General features: G+C 39.0%; 1 protein-coding gene and 1 long non-coding RNA gene across 5 annotated transcripts in view; both read right to left on the minus strand.

Moving 5' to 3' along the window:
* Positions 1 to 918: 918 nt before the first annotated feature.
* On the minus strand, positions 919 to 2,794 carry LOC112847954 (uncharacterized). Its single transcript, XR_003221790.1, has 3 exons — positions 2,569 to 2,794; positions 1,898 to 2,035; positions 919 to 1,681 (listed from the first exon to the last, which is right to left on the minus strand). It is a non-coding gene; the product is annotated as an uncharacterized LOC112847954 (long non-coding RNA).
* Positions 2,795 to 8,838: 6,044 nt separating this feature from the next.
* LOC100711087 (RALY RNA binding protein like) overlaps positions 8,839 to 27,840 on the minus strand; it is a 119,444-nt gene continuing 100,442 nt past the window's right edge. For 3 of the 4 annotated variants that reach the window (XM_005449031.4, XM_025910204.1, XM_025910205.1), the window contains 4 exons: positions 19,663 to 19,779; positions 17,079 to 17,248; positions 14,663 to 14,701; positions 8,839 to 12,718 (listed from right to left, as the gene is read on the minus strand). In XM_005449031.4, the coding sequence (XP_005449088.1) occupies positions 14,669 to 14,701; positions 17,079 to 17,248; positions 19,663 to 19,779 (320 nt within the window). In that variant the 3' untranslated portion in view covers positions 8,839 to 12,718; positions 14,663 to 14,668. The remainder of the gene's footprint in view (positions 12,719 to 14,662; positions 14,702 to 17,078; positions 17,249 to 19,662; positions 19,780 to 27,840) is intronic. The other variant, XM_005449032.4, reaches the window with a different exon arrangement.

The following is a 27,840-nucleotide window of genomic DNA, read 5'->3' on the forward strand; positions in this document are numbered from 1 at the left end:
CCCTGTCTCTCTCAAATCAGTGATTCCTATAGAATAAAAAAAGGAGGAAAAAAAACACGTGTCTCATCTCTCACACGCAAAGGGCTCCCAAGGTCATCATACCCTGAATGTGACAGGGAACTTTTCCTTTGGATTAAACAGTTTTATTGATTCAGAGCAATTAGTGCAGAACCGAAGGGATAACTCAGCCCACACAGCTGCATAGGTAATGAGGATTACTCCCTTCTTGTTTCCAGCAGTCAGATATGTTCACTGCATAGAGAGATGTGTTTTAGCCTTTTTTCCACTTTCTACACTGGCTGTTTTATTTTTTTTTTTGCTTTTCACTTTTTATCGCTTGTTTTACTTATTTAGTATTCTGCATTGAATTTCAATTCTGGCATCAACTGCTTAAAACATAGAGTAACAAAATTGATATTGCCATTCTGTGTTTAGATGTATAAATAGTATTTACACTGGCTAAGTGCATATAGCGATGTTTATAATGGCAAAGCCACATGGGGTTAATACCTGACCCTGCGGTCCCCCTTTTAGAGTCTTTCAGCTAATTCTGTTTGCTTTTAAAGCCCATATTTTCACTGCTTTTTACACTCTTACCATACCTCAAGCAAAAGGTCATAAACTAAGAAGATGTTTTTCTGTGTTGGCTGAATCCTTAAATAGATGCAAAAACACCAACTTTACACAGAGATGAGTGGGTACAAACAGTTGATGTGGGAACGGCGATGTTTTAAAAAACACAAAATATAGAGAAAAGTGTTTGCCCCTTCCTGATTTCCTATTTTTTGTATGTTTGTCACACATAAATGTTTCAGATCAAACAAATTTAAATATTAGACAGAGATGACACAAAATGCAGTTTCAAAATGAAAGTGTTTATTATTAAGGGAAAAAAAATAAAAACCCACATGGCCCTGCGTGAAAAAGTGATTGGCCCCTAAACCTAATAACTCGATGGACCACCCTTAACAGCAACAACTGCAATCAAGTGTTAACGATAACTGGTAATGAGTCTTTTACGGCACAGTGGAGAAATTCTGGCCCCTTCATCTTTGCAAAATTGTTGTAATTCAGCCACATTGGAGGGTTTTGGAGACGAAGATGCCCGAACCACTTCACTGGCTCCTTTCGATGTGGAAGACTAACAGCGCCGGAAAAAGCTCATTTCCACCGATTGCATCTGTAGTTTCATTCTTTTTGTCACTACCCAGACTGGAAAAGGGTGGGGTGCCTACTCTGTGTTAGGGATGACCTCCTGCCGCAAGAGTTTAACCATCTCCGGGTCTTGTTTATGAGTGAGAGGAGAAGGGAGCGGGAGATTGACACATGGACTGGGGCTGCAGCTGCTTTGATATGGATGTTGCGTTACTCTGTTGTGGTAGAGAGAAAGAGAGAGCTGAAAATAACATGTGCACCCAAAATTGCTGAAGGCTTTATTAGACTGAGCACAGTCATTACATTGAACACAACAGCAATAACTTGCCATCCGGGGCAGAAATATATACTTTTCCCTGGTGACTGGTGGAACCAAGGATCACTTAACAATCTCAGGGGCTGCATGATTTCACTGACTTCACATTGACAAGTCATTGCCAGCTCTCATTTTTTCCTGTTTATTCCCTAGCAATGGGAGGTTGTCAGGCAGTTGAGAACTGGTCTTCTAGGCCCGTGTAACAGGTGTCTTCGAAAAAATCAGAACAACAAAACCAACCAACACAAATATGATACGAGAGAAAAAGAAATGACAAAAGCCACAAAGACAGATATGTGATTCATAACAGTACATACTCGAGTAGTTAGCAGTTTGAGAAACTTTAATAGGGATGTTTTGTTAAAAGGGTCTCTGATACAGGTGCAATGTAGGCCAGATAGTCTTTATAACCTAAAGATGACCTACTTGCTTTTGCAGCTTTCCCCCCTCTGCTTTCAGTGATATTGTGTGCAATTCACATCAGTTGCTAATTTTTATGCCCTTCTGTTGGTCTACAGTTAGCGGTGATAGCACCATCAACAGCGGAGAAAAAGAGGCCTGCCACTAAGTAAACAGAAACAGATACAATACAAACATCTTAAATATTAAAATAACTTGGCTTATAAATTTTAATGAGAAAATAAATGCATTTTAGCGAGGAACACAGAGCGTAAACACAACTTTTGTTTGTTTACAGGATAATACCTTTGGGCACCTTTTAAGCTCACAGGATATAAACTTCAAGCCTGCAGCCTCAAAAATAGTAAAGGAGCACAATTAACATCAAATCAACATCAAAACTCTTCTCAACAATCTTCTCAGATATAACCCTTTTAGCACATGTCTACAAACTATGTGAATGCATTCTGACTTAAACTGACTTCTACCTCAAGTCTCCTGTTTTATAATCCTAAATAAATATTTCTCCTTTCTAGAGTAAGGTTTTGCCAATAACTATTTTAGTTATCTCCATTAATTATCTTCCATGCAGGCTTGATTATGCTCTGGATCCTACCAGTGTTGTGATGATTAAGTCCCATTTCCACTTTCACAAAGATTTGCTTTTGTGAGCATGTTGTGAGAATTCAAATACTCACATACTCGGCGATATCATTGAATTCAGGTGTTCCAGTCACTTCCATGGCCACGGGTGTATAAAATCAAGCACCTTGGCATGCAGACAGATGTCCAAACTTTATGTGACCTTCAGATTAGGTCAAGACAGTTGTGTAAAGGAGCTTCATGGGATGAGTGTCCATGGCCAAGCACCTGCATCCAAGGCTTACATCACCAACAGCAATGGTCTAAAGCAGGGGTAGGCAACTCCAGGCCTCGGGTGCCGGGGTCCTGCAGGTTTTAGATATCACCCTGGGTGAACACACCTGAATCAAATGATTAGTTCATTATCAGGACTCTGGACTCCTTCAAGACATGTTGAGGAGGTAATTTAGCCATTTGAACCAGCTGTGTTGGATCAAGGACACATCTAAAGGACACCAGCACTCGAGGCCTGGAGTTGCCTACCCCTGGTCTAAAGCATACTGCCACTGAACTATAGAGCAGTAACAGAGATGTGTTCTCTTGAGTGAAGTATCATGCTTCTCCATCTGGGAATCCCATAGAGGAGTCTGGGTTTGGGAGTTGCCTGAAGGACTTGTCTGACTGCTTTGTGCCAAGTGCAAAGTTATGTGATGGGGGATTATGGTGTGGGGTTGTTTTTCAGGAGTTGGACTTGCCCCCTTACTTCAACTCTTAATTACTTGCTCCCAATTTTGTGGTTGCAGGGTTGGCTCCTTCTTGTTCCAACATGACTGTGCAACAGTGCACAAAGCAAGGTCCATAAAGACATGGATGAGTGAGTTTGGTGTGGAAGAACTTGACTGGCCTGCACAGAGTCCTGACCTGAACCTGAAAGAACACCTTTGGGATGTATCACAGTGGAGACTGCAAGCCAAGCCTTTTTGTCCAACATCAGTGTGTGACCTGATGAATTAGCTTAAAAAATTCCCATAATAGACCATTCTTGTGGTACTACCATGCCATGAGGCCCCATGTTGTGCAAAAAATTATTAGGTTAAAATTCACAGATGGCTTTCCTACTTACTGTCAAAAAGCAGTAATTACAAGACTTTTAAGGGAAAACCACTCGGCCAAGTAGCTGCAATTAACATACATTGATATTTAGTAGCTCTTAGTTAATGGTGAGCAGGTGCACCTAAAGTTTCACTGTGATTAAAGTTTATTAAGTTTATTTTATCAAAGTTCTTAACCCTTGTATTTTAGTGAACATTGAAAATGAATCTATATGACTCATTTAGTCATTTTTTCACCATCAGATTCATCGGCCTTGGCTCACTTTCTGTGAAGAACATGACGAAAACATATTTTCAATGAATGCACACTGTAGCCACCCACTCTCCTACATATTTACATTATGTGTGGTGTTTGGGTCCACTCGGGGTAATAAGTGTGGAAATTGTAGAACTGTTTACATTCACTCTACCCTGTTCTACCTCAGCCTGTTGTTTGTGTGTGTGTGTGTTGGTTTGCACATCTGTGCATGTGTTTTGTCTTTCTGCTCCTGCTATTCCTGCAGAAGTCTGCAGCATTATTACATTTCAAGCACCTACACCTGTCACATTGCCACATGTTTTACCCTCTATCTTGCAGGAACCATTCCATAGTTTCCTCACACTCTATCTCAGCTGCATATTGCAGAGAAATACATATTGATGCCAGTAATGGTCAAATTGAAAGGTCCTCTTGCCAAGGAATGAACCGTCCTGCACAGTTCAAAGAAATAAACATCATTTATGGTGAAAAAGTTTAATTTATATTTGTTCAAGGTAAAAAAAAATTCCACCCATGTCTTGAATATGATTCACTTTCTTTTGTATTACATTTTAATGACAAAAAACAAATTGCAGTTTATTCATAAAATGTGATCTAACAGAAATAAAGTCCAAATATGAGTGATATATGTGGTCTATATCACTGAAGTAAATCACAAAACTGCAAAGCATTTTTACATAAGTTGTTATGTCTGTGTTGATTCAAATGAGCTTTTTATTTCATCTTTGACTTTCTGTCCTTGTGCAACAATTGTGTCTGCTGAAAAACTGCAAATCCAGACTAGACATGAAGTGTATTCTCTAACACGACTGTCTTACCCTGACCGTCACAATTCAACTTGCTCTGCAATATTCTCTCACAATGCATCACCTTGTCATGTTTTCTGTCTTAAATTACTCGGTGATTGATTTCATCTAAAGAACTTGATGACTTTTCCGTTCAGGGCTGGGAGGAATGATTGGTGTTCTTTGTTATTGAATCAATGTAATTTCATCCAATAGACTTAAAATTGCAATGGTAATAAAACAATTTGGAAAGATATAGTGTAGCACTGAAATGCTTCTAATCTTGACAGCAGTGCTACATCTACATGAGGTAAATGTCTGTTCACACATAAGGGAAGTAAAATTGCTTAGCAACCCGTAAAAAATGATCTGGCTTTGATGAATCAGCTAGGAGGAAAGGGTTAATTGTGTACACTGTCAAAACGGCAGACATTAATCCCCCACAAAGTGCTCAGGCTGGCCTGGTTATCTTTCTACCCTCTAACTGAACCTAATGACTTTGCAACACCTCATCTGTCACTGCTGTCATAACTTTTACTGATTTCATTAAAGCCTCTGCAGAGATTAAAACTGGGACTCTTCATTCTGCCTTTGCAGCCTGACACATTATTGGCAACGCACGCAGATTAATTTAAATATTTTCTGAATCAAAAAGTGAAAATATGCTCGTCATTCCCCCTCTAAGCTAACATAATATAAATGTTAATTGAGATTTGTGCAGTGAGCTGAGAAAATGGATATTTGCAATAAAGCAAATGCTCTCCAACTTTTGAAATGCAATACAGTATTGGCTTCTTCTGTGCTGTACATTTACAGTACACTAACTGAGAAAACACATTTAGACAGAAATGAAAATATATAGTTAGGATGGAGCACGAGTTATCAGTGAAGTGCTGCTTCTAAACAGGCCCTTCTTCCATTGCAGTAATCACTTTGACGGCTGAGATAATTTAAAGATTCAATTTTATACTGAAGTGAGCTGGTCAGCTGCTTTCTTCCCAAACAACGAGCGACAAATTCGAAGAAGTGAAATTAATATGTCGGCAGCTACGAACACACGTGAGCTGACGGTTAAACCAGACTCGGTAATAGATTTGTTTAAATTAAAAATATATATGCACGTACAACACACACACACACATTTCCAGAGCTGCCTAACAGGCAACTCTCCAGCAGCAGCAACACCACCACCATTAATTTTAATCTATTTTTTATTTCCCCAGCTGTGAAAATAAAAAATTCAATATTGCAGAAGCTTAACAGCTCCACTGGAATTAAAACTGTGTAGTCAGTTTTATCCCAAGGCTCACTATCATAGCTGAATATCGCCTTTCTCTCCACGGCAGACGTTGCTGTCGTTTGTGTATAAATGAATAAACTCTAGTGCATTAAGCAGGGGTGAAAAGTTTTCTCATATATAGGTTAAACAGAAACAGCTGTGTGCATTCATGCCAACCGCTGGTGCTGTGGACTTGGTACAGCGGGGTAATTGTGTGTGGCATTGAAGCTGGCCCTCATTAACCTTACTGCATTACCTTTTACTGTGGATAAATGGAGGGCTTTAAATCAGCCATCTGTTGCTGCCCAGCTACCTCGCCAGAGTGGAAGTGACATACCCGAACCTTTCAAGGACATTAGTGTTGTAGACTAACAAGGAAGGGAGCTTTAATCAGACACAACAGCCCTGCAGAGCTCAAGCTGGTTGATTCTTAACATCTTTTATCTCACAATACTCCCTTATGGAAGAATTTGCCTTTATTGCAGCAGATGTTGATTTTTTAACTAATTGCAGGGCTTATTTTTAGAGAGACGCCCCTTGTGAGTGGATGAATGCAGCATGACTGTTGCTGGTTTGATTTGAGCAACACAAGGGATGGGAAAAAATGATTTGGGGGAGTAGGCACAATCAAAGAAGAAAACTCCATATGGACTAAAAACCTTATTCAACTGTGAAAAGGTTGTCTTGCGGAACCTATACATTTTAGTAGACGCTGCTGTTTACTCCAAAGAAAAATAAGAAAAAATAAGAAAGTGTATTCCAGCTATGACTTTTCACAGTTGGAGGATGAGCAATGTGATAATGTCAGCCAGTTTTCTGTTTCGCCCTGCTGAGTTCTGCAGTCACACAGTGTGGACTCTTGTTAAAAACAAGGCCAAATCAGGGTCATAATCAGCCTTGGAATCACGTTGTATGTTCCCAAGTGAACCCCAAGAACTGGACTGTTTATTAATCTGAGTGAGGGCAAGTGTAATGAGTTTGGAGACTGCTGCTCGACCACAGGACACAAGTTTAAGTCTCATATGCCCAGCTGAAGTGTCCTTGAGTATGGATGGGATTTTTCAGCACCTCTAGAAACCTTTTTTTCTGTTTCCCTGAACTCTGAGCTAAAAATATTTTCCTAAACAAAGACATGTATTCCCTGTCTCATTAATTCATCCTTTACTTTACAGATCCTGAATACATTTCCATCATTTCCTGAATGTCAGATAACTTTTTAGTTCTTCAAAAAAAAAAAAAAAAAAAATTCCCCATTTTAGTTACCCATCCATGTCCAAGTATCAAAATCAGCAAGCATCAATATGTAACATATGTATGGTTTTTATTCAGCTATGAGTAGGTGTTTTTTTTTCACACCCATATACAGTTATGTGGAAAAAAAGAGTTTCCACAGGACCCTTTGGTAGCTCGCTGAACCACATTTAGCTGCAATAACTTGAAGTAATCATTTTCTGCTTTAGTCACTGAAAGTATTTTGCCCCACTCTCCTTTATAACATTGCTTCAGTTCACTGAGCTCTGAAGTTTGACTCGGCCATTACAACATCTTGTAATTCTTTTTGTGTTTAGCCACTCTGTTGCAGATTTACTTCTGTGTTCAGGATCATTGTCCTGTTGCATGGCCCAACTTGGGCCAAGCTTTTTCTGCCAGACAGACAGCCTCAGCTTTGACTCTAGAATATTTTTGGTATATGGGGGAGTTGATGGTTGTCTTGATGCGCTAGTCCTGTGGCTGCAAAACAAGCCAAAATCCTCACTACTCCACTATCGTGCTTCAGAGTTGGCAATTATGCTGATATATTTGATTTAGTTTTTACCTGATATTTTCTTCCACATTGTGTCAAAACATCTTCACTTTGGTCTCATCTGCCTTGTTCCATTAGTGTTGTGGTTTGTTCAGATGCAACTTTGTAAACTTAATGTAAGCTGTGCCGTTCTTTGTAGAGAAAAGATGTTTTCTCCTGGCAACCCTTCCAAACAAGCCATACTTGTTCAGTCTTTTTCTAATTGTGCTGTCACGAACACTAACATTTGACGTGTTAACTGAGGCTTGTTGAGTATAAGATGCAGATCATGTATTTTTTGGATTTTCTCTGAGCACTGCATGGCCTGACGTTGGGTGAATATGCTTGAATGCCAGTCTATGCAGGCTCAGGAAGACTGCACCAGTAGGGCCACAGTCTTCCTGCAAAGAGTCCTATGAAAAACACTTTCTTTCACATGCCTGTAGTACATGCTTCATCACCATTCATTTTTACCAGTTCTATACTAATGCAAATGCATTTGGCATTTTGGAAACCTGCCTGTGAGACATCTCTAGAGTTAGGGAATGCAAAACATAGTTCAGTTTAAATGTGAATCAAGTTTATATTTAATTCTGAACTAAAATTTTAGATCAGAAATTAATTTGAAACGGGTCTTACACCCTTATTGTCACCTGTTTTCAAACCCTCTGTGCCAGAATTCAAATGACCTGCCAGCGATGAACATGGAGCCACACTTAAATTGTATTTATAAAAAGCTCCCAGTTGAAGGCACACAGCAATTTCAACTGGCAGCCAGAAAGACCGGTGCCATTAATGAAATATGACAAACTGCCATAATAGTGTCCAGTTTTCTGTTGACTGACATTAATTTGACATGTATTCAAACAGTGTGCTGTATGACTTGTTAAAATGTCATTGTGGTGACAAGTGCGGCACATACGCTGCATAATCAACCACAAATCACGATTAAATGAGAAGTTTGAAATGGAGAAGGACACGGTAATGAACGCAGAGAAGGAATATGAAAGAGACACATCTTAATGATGCACCAAATATTTACAGACATCTGTAAACCATCTGCAAGTAATTATCACATCTGTTTACAATAAACGCAAAAGCTTTCTTTGTCCTTAAGTTCATATTTATTTGTAAAAGGAAACAGGTGCTCATTGAAACATTTGACTAGTTAAATGACACAAACAGGTTTTTTTTATTGTTTGATAACACAAATTTTTATCTACAATGACAATGAAGTTTCTATTCATACAACAGTTATAATATAACGTTTTATACATGAACTGAAAATACAAAGTTACAGTAAACATGCCTTTTGATAAAAATATTTTTACAAAAAAAATGTACATTTCTATACAACAGTTATCAGTTACACATCTCTACAAGTCCCACGATTCTGGTTTAAACCTGCAATTACTCCAACAAACTCTCAGTGTATTATTTTTGATTATTTTTAACTTTTAAAATTCATCTAGCCTTTTTGAAATAAACATGATAAGGGCTATTTACAGCGGAAAGAAAATCGAGTTGAGCCAAAAGTGTTCTAAAGTGACCCAGATAAATTACGACAGTTAAAAGCAATGAGGGTTTTTTTCTGTGTTTTTGCAGAATATTTGACACGTCACCATACTGTCCATCAAAAAACAGGCTACCAGCAAAAAAAGAACCCAGACAAAACCCCCTCCCCCAACACAAACAAACCAAAAAAGAAAAACATGTTGCAAAGCCATTTCCTTTAAACATGTTCGGGATACAAAAATAGTGCTAAATATTACACATTATCATCATTCACCAGATACTTATTTTCAATGAGCTTCAGGATAATCTTTTTTTGATTTTATGCATGTTTTTCCCCAAGTAGCCCTGCCAGGACTAAGTAGTGTATTTATAATATTGTGCAAAGTGACTTTCCATTTTCGAAATCTTCTGCTGAAGGGAGTTTATTCAACCAAATCACAAAACAAAATTTGCTTACCTACTCTTGTTGGCATGGAATTTTGATAGCCTTGGTTTGGTACTTTCAAGCTACAATAATTTTTGTTTACGCTTTTCAAATCACTGAACAATTAAAATCAATTCGAATACAACCAACACATTAACTGGTATTCATAGTTTTTGAGAACCAATATTTTCTCCACAGTCAAAAAAATAATTAAAAAACACCACAGATGAGTGTATTTTTTAGAGCAATTATGACACTGTTTTTCAAAAGAATGCTGAGTGATGAATTTATATTTTATCTTGATTACACCAGGGTCGATCAAACCTTTAGCAATTCAATGAACACCAACTTAAAAACAAGGTTTCAGCGTTATCAAGAAATGATTGAGAAAGTCTTTTGTATTATTAACAATATATTAATTATTTATAACCAATTTCTAATTTGGTATTTTGAGTGAATTAAAAATGTCTTATATAGCCTTCTTATGTATCCAGGATGCACCTTTTTAGTAGCGTTACTCCAAACAATAATCCTTCTTCATCAGGGAACCTTTAAACTATGCTAATAGCTTTAAAAGAATATGTACCAGCTGATCACTTTGTAGCATCAAGTAGCCGATGGAGCAACATGGTGCTAACTAGCTACATGGCATTGTTAGTTATTATAGTTCAACTACTAATAAGAACTTCAACAATCTCAAATATGTATATAATATACCATTTAATATAAATACAGTGGGCTGAAACTGACCTGTTTTCTTCTTACTAACATTAACTATATCATAAACATATCTAAGAAAGGGGAAGTTCTTATTAGTACCTTTGATAATTCAGAGGTTTAGCACCAATCAGATGGTTTAATTCTGGGATTTTAAACTTATTTTACATTGTGGGCCACATACATCTGAAGTGGGCTGGACCAGTGAAACTACATCATAAATGTATAAAATTACAGAGGAGGTTCTGGCAGTTCACTGCCCACGCTGTCCTGTAATTCTAAAAAACCAAAGTTTTCATTAACTCACAAAAAATGTCCTTTTAATTCAGTGGACTCACCAAGGACTGTTAATTGTGTTTGCTAGCAAAAAAACCTGCAAAATAAAAGCTCCTATGGGTCGGATATCCTCCCAGCATGCAAAATGTCCCACAAAGCTTTTATAAGACGAAAACTAAAACTTTAGTGAGAAAAAAGCGGGGATGCCAGCAATAAAACGTGAAGAAGAAGAATGGAAAGATTGTGTTATCCCATCATTCTGTTTGCATGCCGATGTGTAGCAAGAACTTGTCGGTATCCAAATTCCAGTTTAAGGCTTTTATATTTTAATAACTTAAACTACAGTATTTTGAAATCTGGAGTCAGGGTGTGATTTATGAAACAAAACAGAGGTGTGGGAGTTGTTTGTTTTCCCCATGAAAATAATGAATGTATCACAGTGGTCCTATATACTGAGGACCACTGAGGCCAGTTAGAATATTTAGTACTGCTGTCAATGTAATGTCCATAGAACAACGACAATCATCCATTTAAACTACTTCATTTACAAGAATATTAATGGTGAAATTAATATGTGTAATAGTCTCTGTCTCATGTTTTCCCCTTCGGACACAGGTGATCAACTCAAATGCAAGAACACAAACGGTGAAAGTTTTTAGTCAAACACTGAAACACTGAAAGTTTTTAATGTAACGAAGGTGTGAACAGAATCTTAGCCGATATGCATCTTCATGAATGCTACACAGCAATGAACTGAGACACCTGGGTCCCAACAACAACCTCCTCCCAGCAGGAACAGCGTCAGCTTCTTATTGTTTGAAATTACACTGCGGTGGTTACATTTGAATGGGGGAAAAATACCAGAGTAAACTTGATTTGAATAACTAACACGCTGAACGCGCTGACATCCATTCACTCGCGACGTAATTCAATTTGCAGCAATTTATGTATAATCAGGTAAATTATAATTGCTCAGCTAAAGCTGAAACTATACATAGATTGTTATGCAATCCACATAAACAGTTGAAGAAATTTCAATGTTTTCTTTTTTACTGTTCATAAGCTGCACCGAGTGAGCGGTCAAATCATCTCAGTGCCTAGTGAAGTTGTTTTAATGGAGCATTACGCTTTATTTCAAGTTCGATTATTCCAGAAATTTCGGGGTTCTGAATCAAAGATCTCATCCTGAGATAGTATCAAAGCCTGCCAATGTTTAATTTAAAATCATAACAAGTTCCACCATTTCAAAAAACCTTTCTTTGCTGGCTCGACTAGATAAAATGGAATCAATGCAGGATGCAGAAGGAGAGGGTGAAGGAGAAAGGCGCTGGCTCCTGAACAGCAGCAGTCCATGTTGGGATGCACAAGCTGAGCGGGGAGGAGTGCACTGAGACGTTAGGGCACTGCTCCCTGGCAGGAGGCCTGTGCCAGTGTTGGCTCTCTACCACAGGAAGCCCTTTCTGCTTCTGAAACTTGGCAGGAGTTGGAATATATGATGGAACAGCCCCACAGGGCATTTGTGTGATAAATGGATAAAGCTGGATAAAGTTATGCTCACAGCTATTGGCTTATGTATGAGTCAAATCCGAAGCAGACGGCAGCGATGTTTCATTCTTTTGCTGAATTTCCTACCACGGTCACAGATTGTTCTGTCATTTATTCATTTGATATTTGAGCATAAACAAAAATTCTTTGAAAAACAGAAATTACAGCACAAGGACATTTCATAAGAGCAGTAACAATAGATCAAAAACATTTCCATCTTTGAACATAATTTCATTTAGAAATCCAAATAAATCCTTTTATTCCTTTGACTTCGGTTTGATTTTTTTCAGTTTCAGGATTAGAGTGCGAGTTCTTCCAATGAAATATAAGTTGCACATGAAGTAAACTCCGGCCACTGAATTAAAATGGGTCTTGAATATATTTTCTTTAGAGATCATCACATCACATTTTGTTTGAGCTGCACAGTCAGGCATCTAAATGTGATCCGGCGTCTCTCATACACAACTTACAGTCCTGAATGGGTGTCTTGATCCCTTACAGATCATTTCCTGTCTCTTGAAGGTGATGATGAATTCTAATACCACCGACCAGGAGCGTCTGCTTCCTCACCCTAAAGAGATAAAGGAGAAAACTTATGAAAATACATTACAGAACTGCGTCTCCTCCTCAAACATGGTGAATGCTTATAATGCTGTAAATCTGATGAGGATTAAGCTGAATTTTAAGGCTTGTCCATTCTGAATGGCCTCAGAAATATCTTGGGAAGTGCAGAAATATTTCCTGGTAGCTGGAGCTGCCTCTCTAATCCTTCTGGACATGACTTATTGAGGTTCTTCTCACTGTGATTTGCAATCCTTGGTGGGCCTGCAAGCTACACATTCATATATTCTCTCGATCCTCGGGTGGGATTTTCAGGTTTTTAAATGTATGTGCTGTGAGGAGGTTGGGTGAATTGGCCACTGATGGAATTTCAAAAAGGCAGACATATGGAAAGAAAATGAAAAACTCAAGTGTAACGTGGTTTCATAAGAGTTGGAGAGGGGAATAAGCTGTTGCCTAAACTGAACATTTTTGCCTGTACATTAAGAAACTGTAGCTACATAGCAACTACATAGCATATGCTCATTTTGTTTGAAATCCTACTAGAAATCAAACAATGCAAAAGCACACAAATGATTAGCTTCATTGAGCACAAAGATGGGGAACAGAGGGAAATAGCTAGTCTTGTCATCAATGGCAATGAGAGGGATCAAGAGGCCTTTATTGGCAAATAATATAAGCTCATGTAAGCACAGAGTCCGGAAAGGTAAAAAGTAGTGCTGTCAGCGGTAACCTCGTTAAAATGTCGTTAACACCATAACCGTATTAACGCAGCAAATCTCCGTGAATGAGTTAGCGCGGATTGCCCCGTGCGTGGGGTTGCATAGAGCTAATGCGTTAATGAGCTAACTGCGCTAACGCGTTGACGGCGATCCGCGCTAGTTCGCTAATGGAGATTTGCCGCGTTAATGCGGTTATGGCGTTAACGTCATTTTAATGAGATTAACGCTGACAGCACTAGTAAAAAGTTAGAAAACCAGGAACACATGCAGCATAACAACAGGGAATATAAACAGGTATCTCAAAGAGGAGGCAGGCTATGAATACAGTGAGGCTTTGGCAGCATGTGACCATCAGAAACATGGACAGGTCCATTGTCAAAAACCCCAGCTATGTTAAGAGTAACAGGGTATCAGTGCTCTGTCATTAAGACATGGACGAATCACACCAATTATTATTCCACTAAATTAATATTTAAATGTTCATAAGACCGTTATAGTTTATATTCTTTCAGCTGCAGCCCTTGGTAGGTGTAGCTGGGAGTACTCTAAAGGTTAAATCGAAAAGCGGAATTCAAATGTAGCCTTATACTATGTACAAAATATGATATAATTCAAAAGAGTTACAACGAATAAATCAAAATTGGTTCCAAAAACAACAGAGCTCTGCAGCCTCTAACGAAGAGAGTTCGCCTTAAGTCATCCAACACCAAAAGAAGACTAACAGAGTTAACTCCGTGCTACGTCTACACTGAGCTACTCGTAAACACTGCCGCGCACCCATGCTGTGAAGAGCTAGCTAGCACCAAGCCAACTGATGATGTGGCTGCATCATTACCCACACCCTGAGAGGCGAGAAGCAGGGAACTCTTTACCTTAGGCCTCACCATTCATATCCCCTTTCACAAAATTCAATTAGATGAATGTTGTTTATGGGCAGTTCTGGCCCATTGGAATGTCATTATTGCTCCGTCTGTCGAATTTGGTATTAGATGCCCTTCAGTGAAGCTGGTCTTCCAAATGTCACGGAGCTTATGACTTAGGAGATGATTAACGAATGTTTAGAGAAGCTCAGGACACAGTTCAGCAGCTACGGTTTCTAATGAGGGCTGGATGTAAGGTCTTTAATGAGGGCAGGCTGCAAGAGCCCCCCCAGAACCTTTTGCAGTCTTTTATTACGACCTCACAGCCGCCATAATGGACACTTAGATCAAATAGAAATCTAAAGCTCTTACCTGATCTCAGTTGTCAATATCCGATACGTGGTTTTCTATCTGTAAAGGAGAGCACATAGAGGAGGTTAACATCACAGACATGATACAGCCTTTTTAACTGAGCACAGAGGTTGTATTTAATCTTTTCTAAAGGTCACTGCTGATATACGCTCAACAAGAGCAGCCATGCCAACCTGCAGAACAGTCTTTGTAGCACATTATCACAAAGTATGATCAATGTGACCTTCAGGAAACAAATAAATCTCTTCCACCATGCCTCTGAAAAATAATCTCTTCCATTAGTGAGGACACGGAGCTTTCATCTAGGATAGCATGGCCATGTTCACCTGCTGGGTAATGGCTAATAAATAAAGCATAATAAAGAAAACAAGGCCAGTGAAATCCAGATAAAACCAGTGACAATTGTTTCCGTGTCACTACTTGAACTTGACGATTGTGAAATGGAAAACATATTTAAAACGTTCAAGAATACCGTGTATTGAGGATGCTTTGAATAGGTGAAGCCAACATGCATTTTGGTTTTGTTCCCCGGGACCTTCACCATACATCACATACATCAGTCTCTTTTACTTAACAGCAGTCTATTTTTCAGCTGAAATCACTGGCGTAATAAATGTGCGTCTAAGCCACAGCTGACTGAGATCAACTGGCTGAGTGAATACAATCAATATAAGCATTGTGGGAACTATCGCGTCAGCGGAAAGACTGATTAGTTTCAGTTTTAGATTTTCCTTGATTGGAAATAGTAATCTTTTTGAATTGTTGGTAGTTTGAAACATAAACATATAAATGCCTTCCTTACTTTCCACCACCTTCCACACTGGTTCTAGGGGTTTTGACCAGTTATGGCGTTTTTATGATATTTTAATGAAAAGATTGCTACAACTACACAAAAGATGTACTGTGGTGTTTCATTAAGTAATCCTTCTGTTATGCTGATAACTAAATTACGCTGTCACTGGCTAATGTCAAGTATTTGAGCAATGCGTTAAAATGAAGGTGAAAATAATTTTGCTCAACAGACTACACACGTCTACGTCTGGGTTCGATTTGTTGTACATTCAGAGATGCTCTTCTTCATACCTTGGTTTTCAAAGTGGTAATCTTTTACTGTTGGCTTCCTATCAGCTTGAAGCAGTCTTGCATCAACAAGTTATTTCCACCAAGAGAACTGACACTCTGCTGATATTTTCTATTTTTCAGATCATTCTCAGATCAACCCTAGTGATGGTTGTGGGGGAAAATCCCAGTAGATAAACAGTGTACAATACTCAAAAGTCTGGCAACAACAACCATATCACATTCAGACTCACTAACATCACTTTTAGTGCTGATACCAACATGGATATTGACACTTTACACTTATAAAGGCAGTTTATGTAGGAGAGAACAGTGTGTGATGACTTCTGAGATTAATCGTCATCAATCTGAAAATCACACATTTGAATGACCTTCAAATCACTGTGATTTTTGCTTTCTACAATAACTAATACAACAATGTACACTGTACATCAGAGAATCTAGACAACAAAACACACCTTTCAGCTTTTCACCTATTTTGAAACGATTTTTTTGAGACCTAAAATGTCTCTAAAGGACTTTGGGACAGCTTCTGTTGTTTACTGAACTATGAGGATAGAAACAAAGGATTGATTCATCACTGATACCAATGCTGGCGTCAATACTATTGGTATTTGGACTGATCTGCCCACCTCTAATCACCTCTCTTTCCCAATTTTGACTCTCGGTCTTTACTTCAGCAGGTGGTCTTGACCATTTCCACATGCCTAAATGCACTGATGTTAACAAGCAGGCATCTATATATATATATCTATATAGTATAAAACATAGTGTAATATATAATTATACAAAACCGACAAAAGTGATAAGTTTGTTTTTAGTCAGATAAATTCATGTTTTTATATGAACCCCGCTGAGAATTTGACATTTTCCACTAAATTATTATTTTTAAATAATCCTAATAATTGAATCTCTTTGTGGGATCATCTTTTGTTGGCTTCTTCTACTGACCTTGTGAAATTTGAACTGAACCTTCACTTCACGGTTGGACCCACACCACTTCATGTCAAGTCTGTCTTAAACGCTCTCCTATGTGTCTTGAGCCCACTGCTTTAATTATAGCCTGTAAGCATGTGTATGTGTGTGAGCCTGTGCCTGTGTGTGGGCCTGAGAAGAGGCTTACTTCCACTGTTTCAGCCAGGGTCGACAGGGAGAAACTGTCAGTCCGGACGCCCTCACCATTCACTCATGTGAAGCCCCCGCTCTCTTAGATCTGTGGCCATGAATAATTCTGGAAAATTAACTTTCAGAAGGCGAAGACTGTCTGCCCACTTGAGATCTCCCAAAGTGCCTTGCTTTCTTCCCCCCTGTCAGGCCTGTCAACCGTTTCTCTTACCAGATGGTGGCTACCTTCCTCGTCATAGTCATCCTCGCCTCCATCGGTCATCTCTCCCGCCTCTACGTCCAGCGCCCCCTCGCCGGCCTCCTCTCCAGAGTTTTCTGCCGTCTCTGACACAGACTCCTCATGCAGGGAGTCGCAGTTGTCCTCATATTTTCTCTGAGCCTCTGAGCGAGAGAAAGGAGGCCACAGTGAATGAAGTGAGAGTGTAAGCAGAGCCTGTATTTTTCTTTGATAATAATAGTAGTGGGCTGCCTTTTGCTGTTTTCCCAGTTGTGCAGAAACAGGCCATGGTTCTCCTTACACTCAACTGGAGTGAAGTAGTTTGTCCCCAGCAAGCAACTGGGTGACTAACACTACTTTTTTATTTGAAGCAGCAAAGCATCAACATTAGGGTCAAAATTCTAGCATTTTACAGTGTTTAGTTTTTACAAGCATGACGTTTCACTTTTTTCCCCCAATTAACAGACGTATGTAGAGTTCTTAACAAATTTACGAGACCGCCTGTTACATAAAAAAAAGCAGGAATGCACGTACGTTTTGACAACAAATTTTTCAAAAACTGCTAAAAAATTATATCACTTTTATCATTTTTAATAACAAATTGAATTCACGTTTCTATTTGAACACTGGACTTCTCTGAGAAGTCAGAAATGAATCAAGAGTAACGTTAAACCACTCAAATTATTTCTGCTCAGGAATGTAAATCATTTCAAAACTTAAAAAAACAAAAGCTTTACAAGTGCTTTACTACGTTTTTTTTACTAAATTGGAAAAATTAATGAATCTAAAAATAATAATATAATTTTAACATTAAAAATATCATTTTGAGTAAAGATCTCGTATATACACATGGATTAATGATCACAGAGACACCAAAAAATGAGTTTTGGTAATTACAGAAACTGTTAATTTAGAACAACTGGGTAATGTTACAATAAATCTGTTCAGTACTCTACATGCTGAAAGGCACTGCTGGTAACATGTTTTTTATTGTGCAAGGGTTCAGACAAGGCGTTGGTACTCCATGAATAGCTTCTTATAGAGATCAAACTAAATTTTAGGGGATGTAACTGCACTGAGACAGAACACCTGATTTGCATTTAGATGGAAAAGGATTTAGATTTAAATTTTGTATAGTTTGCATTATTTAAAACAAGCTCAAATATACAAACTCCACTTTTGCTAGCTAGCTACCAACAGATGTGTCAACCCCTGGATTTGCATACAGCTTAGGCTTCCTGTTATTTGCCTCCATTTTCATCTTTTCTTTATTTATGAAGCCAGTTCATTTAAAGCTCCGCTATATGTGCATATTTAGGTTACAGTGTCGCATGTCTGCATAAAATTATCCAGGCCACTTAACATTAGGATTATTTATTACACAAATTGTATTTGTTTCAAGATGTATCTGTGAAAACACATTTTATATCTTATTTTGGTTTCTTTTTATGTTAAACCATCATAATGGCTCTTTAGTGTAGTGGTTAACACTTTTCCTGAACAAATCAGAGATCCCTGGTTTGATCCTGGGAGGAGACACAGATCACTTTGGGATTAAGTCAGGATGCACATCCAGTGCAAAGAGTTTGCCAGATCCAACATGCAGAGCTGCCCGCTGTGAGTAAGCGGCCCTTTATGAATAAGGGATCAATCCAAAGTAGCTTTCTTTATGTATGCAGCTTTACACTGAATAGCCAAAATGTCTGTGCAGCCTAGTTTAAAACGTTTTACACAAATGTTTTGAGACCCCAGCCCCAATATTCTCCTCATATCATAGTTTTTTATGCTTTATTTTTTAATCTTGATGTTAACTGCAGAACTTTATTCCCGGAGAGCACAGAGAAATCAACATCCGTGTTTTGTCTCTGACTGCAGCCAGTTTTTCTGCACCTTAAGAAAAAGAACTTCAAAGGTTAAACATCTGGCGAGCCGTGACTTCTTGATGTCCGTTTTAAGACTGGCTACCTGTTGCTTTTTGAATTCATTAGAAAATCTTTTAAAACCTTAATTGAGGCAGTCTGAACTTCTATTCAAAAACAGAACAAGTGAGACAGACAAAAGATGATTTGTAATAAAAATTTAAGGATATTTTATAGCAAAAAGATGGGTACATTTTGTAGTAAATTGCCTCCGGTTTTTCATTTATCCGCATTAATTTTTCATTCTCACTGCTAACAAGCTCCACAGCAGTTCGCCTAGAACGCAGCCGGGAGCCGGGTTGATTTACTCGGTCTTCAAGTGCCGTGGAAGTATAAGAGAGAAGTTGAAAAAAAGCCACACATGGTGACAAATGTGCAACATGCACTTTATGGCATGTAATTTAAATGACCTTCACACTGAGCTGCACTCTGAGGCTGTCCTGTAGTGAAGGGCACTGGTGAAGACCTCTCATATAAACCGAGTCAGCATGGTGTTGACGCCTGTCTGCTGTTATGACAGAGAGCTCTGCTGCTCTTATCTCCCACAATGTCACTAAGACTTATGACCAGTCTATGCTCTTAATTTCCCTCCCTTAGTGGCTGGTGTCCTTTTTCCCTTTTGTTCCCGTCTAGCTCAGATTCTGCCGTCTGCTTCTCACCGGTTTCAGCTCTCTGCTGCTTCTCAATCTTCTCCAGGCGTCCCAGCAAAGAGTCAATCTTCATCTTGATCTGAGTGAGCTCTCGTTTAATGGTCTGAAGTTGGTCCGTCTTCACTACTGAGGCACAGAAATACAAAAAGGATTTAATTTGCATACTCATTGTAATGATACACAGATTGCCTGCCTCCATCATATTAATACTCTTAGTCTCGAGTTTTGGATGTCATAACATCACTCTGACTCACACTTTCCTCAGGGAAGAACATCTCAATCTGGCCAACTGAAAGCTACCCTGCTAAGACTGTGGACCTGCTGCTTTCAATTTGAAGATTAGTGCACGGCTTACGCCCACCATGCTGTGCAGTGCTGCTCGAGTTTTACTCAGCAGTGCCAATATCTGAACAAACTGTGTGCGATCGCTCAGTAGATATTAGATGATGTTATTAAGCATGGAGATGGCGTGCACCTTAGGGTAGTACCTGCTTGGCTGAGTGCATATTGTACATTTGGTTAGTGTTATTGAAAATTCATCATTTCCTGCTGTTTGAAATGGCTTAAGTGTTCACAGCGTGAAGCAGCCAAAGGAAATGGGCTGTATTTGTATCTATGCTGTTAGCATAGACTGTAAATGAAAGATGGACACTACCAGTACCAACCAGGCTGTTTTGCAGCCATGACAACTAGAAGTCTTGTCACAAAGGAGGAGATCCATCCATCCATCCATCCATGCATCCATCCATCCTCTTCCACTTATCTAATTCAGCATTGCTGTGGGGCTGAACCATATCCCAGTTGTACTGGACAGTTTACCAGTCTATTACAGGGCTAACACATCAACAATCCCATTCACAACATTCACATCTATGGCCATTTAAGAATCTACAATTAGCCTAATAAGCATGTCTTTTGACTGTGGTTGTCATGGTACAGGGTCTTTGATGTTCTAGACTCATGATTCCAGTTTGTTTATTATTATTTTGATCATGGATAGTGGGTTTTCTTGTACTTGTGTGTTTTTGATGATGTTGTTTATCCCTGGTGATTCAGGTTTATTTTAAGTTGTTGAGTTTCCTTAAGCTTTTCCCTCTCTATCTTGTCCTCAGTTTTTTGTCTGTACCCCCATGTCGCTCTCCCTCTCTCCACGTCTCACTCTCTCTGTGTCCCTCTCTCTCTTTGTGTTTCTCTGTTTCTCTTACTCATGTCTGTGTTTTGTCTCCCTCACCTGTTCCCATGTTCCTCTTTGTGTTTTATCCTCGTCTCCCCAATCTGTCATGTGTTCATATGTTTACTTATCCCCGTTCTAGTGTCAAGTTCACGTGTTTGTACCACTTCCTGTTTTATTTTGATAATCCTTGTCTCTTGTGTATTGTGTTCAATTTGCTTTCCTTACCATGTTAAGTCTTTTGTTCCCGCTGTGTACCAAGCTGTCTCCATTGCCTGAATCTTCCCCTTGTGTATATATTGTCTCCCCTTGTCCCTCATCAGAGTCTCATCCTCCCTTGTGTCCCCCAGGTTTCAGGGTTTGTTGATATTTCCCAGTTCAGGTTCCCTGTTGCTTTTTGGTTTTTCTTGTTTTTTGTATCACCCTTAACCAAAGGAAAGCCGTTTTTTAACTAGTTTCTGTTATCTTGTGTCATCTACATTTATGCCTCATTTCCTCTCCACACCATCTGCAGCCCGCAAATCCTGACAGTGGTAAGAAGCCGGAGTACCCAGAGCGGACCCACCGAGGCACAGGGAGAACATGCAGAGTCCACACAGATGATTCCATGTGGAGAATCTAAATGCAGGACTGCAAGGCAACAGTGCTGACCACATCATTACTGTGCTGCCAATTTATGCAATGTAGTTGTTTTATTGAATCAAGTAAAAAACTAGCTGAGGCATATCGAGACCATAAACTCTTCAGGAAAATGATTACTGAGGATCAAGAGAAGTAATTTTCTCATAGCCCAATGAAAGGATTCGCCCCCTCATGGCAATCAAAGAAACATTTCCATTCCTGTACTCGAGGAGCTTTGGTGTTGCTGAGCTGGCTAGTGCTTTTGGCCACTGCTAAAGTTTTTGCTGTCACTCTAATTGGTTTGTTTTTGTTAGCCTGATGATGGCCTCCTTCACTTTGACTGACAACCCTTTGTAGCTCATACTGAGAGCTCCAGTGAACAGCTACCCAAAGCAAATTCAACACTTTGAATAAACTCTAGGTTGTTTATCAGCCTATTTTTATTGCTGAATGACAAGGGAACAGACCCCACCTGGCAATAAAACCGCTTGTCAGTCAAATTACTTTTGAGCCTGAGAAAAAAGTTAATGTAATACTTTTATTAAACCCCTTTGAATTGAAGCTGAAAGTCTTCACTTTTTGACTCTGAGTTTCAATCCACTATGGTGGTGTAACAGACGTGAAATCACAAAAATCAAGTAATTGTCCAAACACTTAAGGAGCTGACTGCATGTCTATAGCAGACAGACTAATTGCTTTTCAAAGAGTGAGAAAAATTCGGGGACAAAAAAGGAGCCATCAACGACCCCGATGAAGGCCACGAGCTGAGATGCATCGCACTGTTTCTACAAGGACTCTTAGACATCCATTAGCAGCTAAGCACATCAAGAATGCCAAGATTACAGTTTCTAAATATTAAACACATTTAATTAAATTCTCTGCCTCTCTTTTCCAGGAAAGTACTGAAAACCAGTAGTTCTTATAAATTCAACAAATCTAACTCAACCCCAATCAACTGAGACTTTGCACCTCTGAAAATGTTTTCCATTCAAATTAAGCATTAACAGCTTCCAACAGAGGAATAGAGAATACATGAAAAGAAAAAGAGTTTACCTTCCCAGTAAAAATGTAACTTAGAGTTGTGTAAAATGATCTGAAAGTTGGAACACTTGAATAATTGAATTCATGTATTTTATCTTACTGCAGATTCATTAGTAAAACTGCAACTTCTTCACAGTTGAATCCATACAAGTTTAATTTATGCACGTGCACAACTTCACATTATTTCGTAAACAGTCAGGGGCCTGTGTCATAACACGAAACTGTACTTTTGAATGATTAAGTAGGCTAAAGCGAATACTTCTGCTCGTAAGGTAAACAAACAAAAAACCCTTCAAACGATATCAGTGTGTTTCAAAGCCACTTTTGCATTTCACACGCTCACAGTTGCGTGATCGTTGCTTCACTTATAGAGCCGCATGAGAAACAGGCGGCACAATTTTCCCTCCCACAGCTTCTGTTTACTGCCTTATAAATAATTGCTCTCCCCTACCTGCTTCGCTCGGGGTCTAAGTGTTCGCTGCACAATACACAGCTGACGTTGGAGTAAATGAAGTGTAACTCTATCATGTCAAAGTTTGAGTCTCAACCTTGATATGTCATATGGAAATAACAAGTGCCGAATAAAAAAAAATAAAAAATCAACGTCATAACCAATTCAATCTGGTCCGTCTCACGGCTGCTGAAATGAGGGTGTACTCCTCAGCAGCTTGAACTGAGCAGATTAAAGAATTTAGACCAAACAGTAATAAGATAATCTCATTCCTTACCCCTCTGAAGCTGAAATGTGTCATCTTTTGAGAGGAGGGGGGAAAAAAAAAACCAGACACCAGAAGTTGAGAAGAAAACATAAAATTCTTTTTGACACCTATCAGATTCTGTCAGGGCTGGAAAGAGGACGGATGAGCGCTCCGTAAACACACCCACGAATTCCTGTAAAGCTTCAGCTGGAAAAACCAGAGACAGGAGAAGCACGCTAAATCAAAAAGTAACTTGTCTGGTTATCATTGTCTGCATGTGGCTCTTTAAGTTGGCTCCTGTGATGTACATTTACGCCCACATGCCATCACAACGCGAAGCCCATCCAGTGTCTACGAGCTACTTTGAACAATCTGAACTAATGCATAAAACATAAACACCTACACTTAGAGAAGATGTCAGTGCGTGATAATAACAAAAAATACAAAATCCTGACATATTACCTTGTGGTAAACTAGATTCCCCCCGAAAAAGACTTTTTAATCTGTCACCAGAATTCGTGCTGAAAAACAAACACAACAACTCTCCCTCCAGTAGGATCCAATTCACACTACACAATATTTGTCAACGTGTGCTTTCTTTGAATCGAAGCGGTATGATTAATGTGTCCATGAAAAAGAGTGTGAGCCCATGGTGACACATTGGAGGCATTAAATAAGTAATGTGTCAGGAAATCCCAACACCTATTCTCATGTTGTTTTGTAAAGCAACCTAAAATCTGTGGACGAGCAGAAAATTGATCTTTCTGAAGGTAAAAAAAGGGGAACAGTAGATACGCAATCATATCTCTACAGGGCACATACTGACGTATCTCTATCTCCTTCTCGGCTTTACCTCCTTCCATTTGTGCAAACCAACATCGATGACTAGACACACATATACCACCCACTTCCCTATTCCAACATTATCTGAGCTCACTCTGGGCAGCTTCCTCGTCGTCCTTTGATGATAAGAAAATGTGGAACAGTTTCTAATTTATCGCGGCCTCCAGGCCTTTTTTCCTTTTGTGCTATCAGGCGCATAAGCTGCAGAGAGAAAACATGCCCGTCCTAATCCAACATTGTATCATCAGCGCAGCATCTTTAGATAGCTCGAGTTAAAGGGAAAGGCTGGGGAAAAAAGCCATTGTTATTTAATAAGCATCAGGAAAGATTTAGGGAATGAGTAATGGGTCTAATTTTAGGACCTCATGATGAACGGCAGACGTTTTATCTTGGGGATAGTGAGACTCTCTTGAATCACTGGTCTATGAAGATTAAACTGGACAAAGAGTTTTAGGGCTGGTGATGCTGATGTCATTTACCGGGTTTTAGGACATTATCCTTTAGTTTTAATTACTGGAAAACAGTGATTTTTCTGGAACATATGTACCTCTTCTTAACCACATATTTGTAAGTATTCAGTAAAACTGCAGTAAGCTCGCTTGTGTACACTCCCACATGGACTTGGTGCTTGGTTTGTTTAATTATTTAGGATGGTATCCAGTTAAATCCTCACCCAAACTGTTCAGTTTGAAAGCGTCACAATTTTGGCTGTGCTCGGCAGTATAAGTTCCCAATGTCACTCTTCGACTAGCTGTTTTTTTTAACCTTAGTTTTATATGCAGAATAGAACACAAAGAAGAATTAATTATGTTTTTTTAAAACTCAGCTAATCTGAAAAAGTAAAAAAAAATCCCCTGATACTAGAAATCACAGTGACATTCTGAAATGTCTAGCTCAGGCAGACCGACAGTCTGAAATCCAAAGATTTTCAGTGTGTTATTATAAAAGGGTAGGAAAACCTGAAATTATTCCCATTGGAGGAGCCGGATTCAGTGAAAGAAAGAGTGGCTTTAGAAGAGAGGGGTGAGAGTGGGATATGAACACAGTACAGAATCCAAAAGCTTCATTCATTCAAGTTTTCGCCAGCACAGCCAATCAAGCCTTAATCCTTCAAATGTCTGTGCCTATTAAATATTTTAAATATCTTCTTAACGCAGACAACACACGCTACATGACAATATAAGGTTTATTATAGTGATTACACGATTTCCTCCAGTGACAGCAGCTCCAGTTTCTTGGGGACTTGTTTGTGCAAAATGCATTGTGATAAAAATGAAACAGCAGGAATATAGTTGTTAAAAAAATCTGCACTGTGCTCTAACAATGTAATTCAATGATAATGTGACTTGTAGTGAAAAGGAATGCTGAAGTTTTCATATCGATTACACGGTTGCTGTACTGGCCTGCTTTGATCTGTACACTCCAATCACTTAACAACAAGGTTATTTTTGTAACATTTGATTTTTGTATCATTGCTATTGAGTTTTTATCCCTGGTGCCTCTGAGTTTTGTTATCTAGATTTATTGTTCATGGTTTCTTGTCTGATTATGTTAATTTTGTTTGTTTGTTTCCAGTCTGCATTCCTCATCAGGTTATATAATCTTTAGTTAGCATCATTTGTGTTTCCTTTCTGTCTCCCCAGTCAGTGTTTAATGTCTCCATGTTTATCTCCTGTCACTGTGTCAAGTCCCCATGTCTTTGTCCTGGTCTCAGTGTTTGTTACTTCCTGTTTTATTTTGATAGTCCCTCATCTCTTGTCTCTTGTGTTTAGTTTTGCTTCCCCTCGTCTCGTTAGTCTGATTCCATTCATCTGTGTTCCCTGGTGTTTCCATCTCTCTAATTACCTGCTGCGTATACACTGTTGGAGTCTCCTTTTGTTCTTTGTTGTGTTGTCTCTTGTGGTTGTGCCCTCACTGAATCAAATGTTTGATTTTCCTAGTTTTGGTATTCTTGTATTTCATGCTTTATTTTAGTTTAATAAAACCACCTTTTAGTATACTCCCTCGAGTTTGGGTCCTACTACCAGCCACACAGCCTACTGTGTGACAGCTATAAGTGATTCTTTACCTCCTTTAACTGTAAAATTGAAGAGCATATACCTAGAATTTAACTCCAGACGCTTTAATATTTATCTCACCTCATGCCTTATCCTCTTAGGCCTCAGTCATACAGGTCTATAGACCAGGTGAGTGATTTCTGGAGGTAGGTAAAATTGTAAGATTGTTTTGGCCACTAGCAGATTCTCATGGTTATCTGTAGTTTGAAATGTGTTGGTTGCAACCGAAAGCCACAACTTTTAAGGTGAAGTTGAACATTGTCCGTTTTAAATTTCACTTTGTTAACAGGGTAATTAGCTAGTGTTTGCAGAGAACTTGGTATCTTCTGTGCAAACTATGGGTGACAGTGGAAATCTGTCAATCACTAAAGCAATCACAAGGTCTTCAGGGCAGCACTGTGCTTTTTGTGGTCATTTTCACTCATCCAACAGTCCAACACTGTTTTGCTGAACCTTGTGGCAGTGGTTAACATGGATGTATACAAATAAAGGGCTTGATCTGAGCTTTCCCAGTTATGGACTTCAAATCCAAAAAGTAGAAAAGTTATAGCCAAAATCATGGTATTCACCACTCACTTGATCTTTGGTATACTTGATTGAAATTTTAAGCTTACTGTTTTTTTCAGTTACTATTTTAAAAGCTACTAGGCTGATACATGTTTTTTTTATTATCAGGATTTGCAAATTTCATTTTGATTTATTTGCACAAACTAGGATTATTATTATACATAATTTTAAACTCGATACCACTACCCAGAAAAATAATCAATACCATTTTCAATACGAAAAATAAAAAAAAAATTAAATGGATTTTATTTTTTAATAAATACTACAAAAATACCAATAATTAAATGGTTATTAAAGTATGAAATACAAAATATTTTAAAGCTAAACTTGAGATTGCGATTCCTGTAATGGAATTGGTTAACCCAAAAGTATGTAAAAAATTCCCTAAAACATATGTATCCTCATGATCCAGTCATCTAATGACTGTCTCCCACCCCAACCCACCCCGAGTAAATTACTGCTTGTGTAGCCCATGTGGTTCAAGCTGCCCACACTAGCCCACCCTTTTGCCTGGACAGGCTAACCTTATTTTTCTGTCCAATCTATCTGGGCCACAGTCAATACAAACAGTGATTTTTCATGGTCCTGGCAGGGGCAAATTAGTCTCCCAAACATACAGCACCACTGCTTAGACAGAGAAGAGAATTCATTGACTCTGTCCAAAGAGAGGATGGGAGATGGTCTTTTTTTGCTCTTCTCTGTAATACCAACTGCAGCTGGGTCCTCCTGACAGGCCTTACCAAGCTGCTCTCGCTGATAACACTGGCTAGACAGGCAACAATGAAACAAACACTGTAACCAATTACACAGGCTGCGGATAGAGACAAACGTTTAGAGAAACACAGCTGACCACAGCTCCACAGAGATGGCCCCAATCTCACTTTAATTACATTTAGGACGTTATAGTGCATCACCAGTTAATCAGAGCACCAAACGGGATCCAGATGGATGCTGGGTGACAGGAATAGCACTGTTTGCTGAATGGGTGCTGCTTGGAAAGCTGGGATTATATTTGCGTTTTGCTCTACATTGCAGCGTGGCTCGCTCTGAGCTGCTAGAGTGAAATTAAATAGCTGTTTATAGAGGCGCTTCGCAAGGAGCACAGCTGAATTATGCCACTGCTCTTTATTCTCTGAGCCGTGGTTTTGAGATGTGCATTAAGCCGTCAGACTCAGAAAGGACAGAATAC

The sequence above is a fragment of the Oreochromis niloticus genome, linkage group LG9 (genome assembly GCF_001858045.2).
Source record: "Oreochromis niloticus isolate F11D_XX linkage group LG9, O_niloticus_UMD_NMBU, whole genome shotgun sequence".
NCBI classification, from domain to species: domain Eukaryota; kingdom Metazoa; phylum Chordata; class Actinopteri; order Cichliformes; family Cichlidae; genus Oreochromis; species Oreochromis niloticus.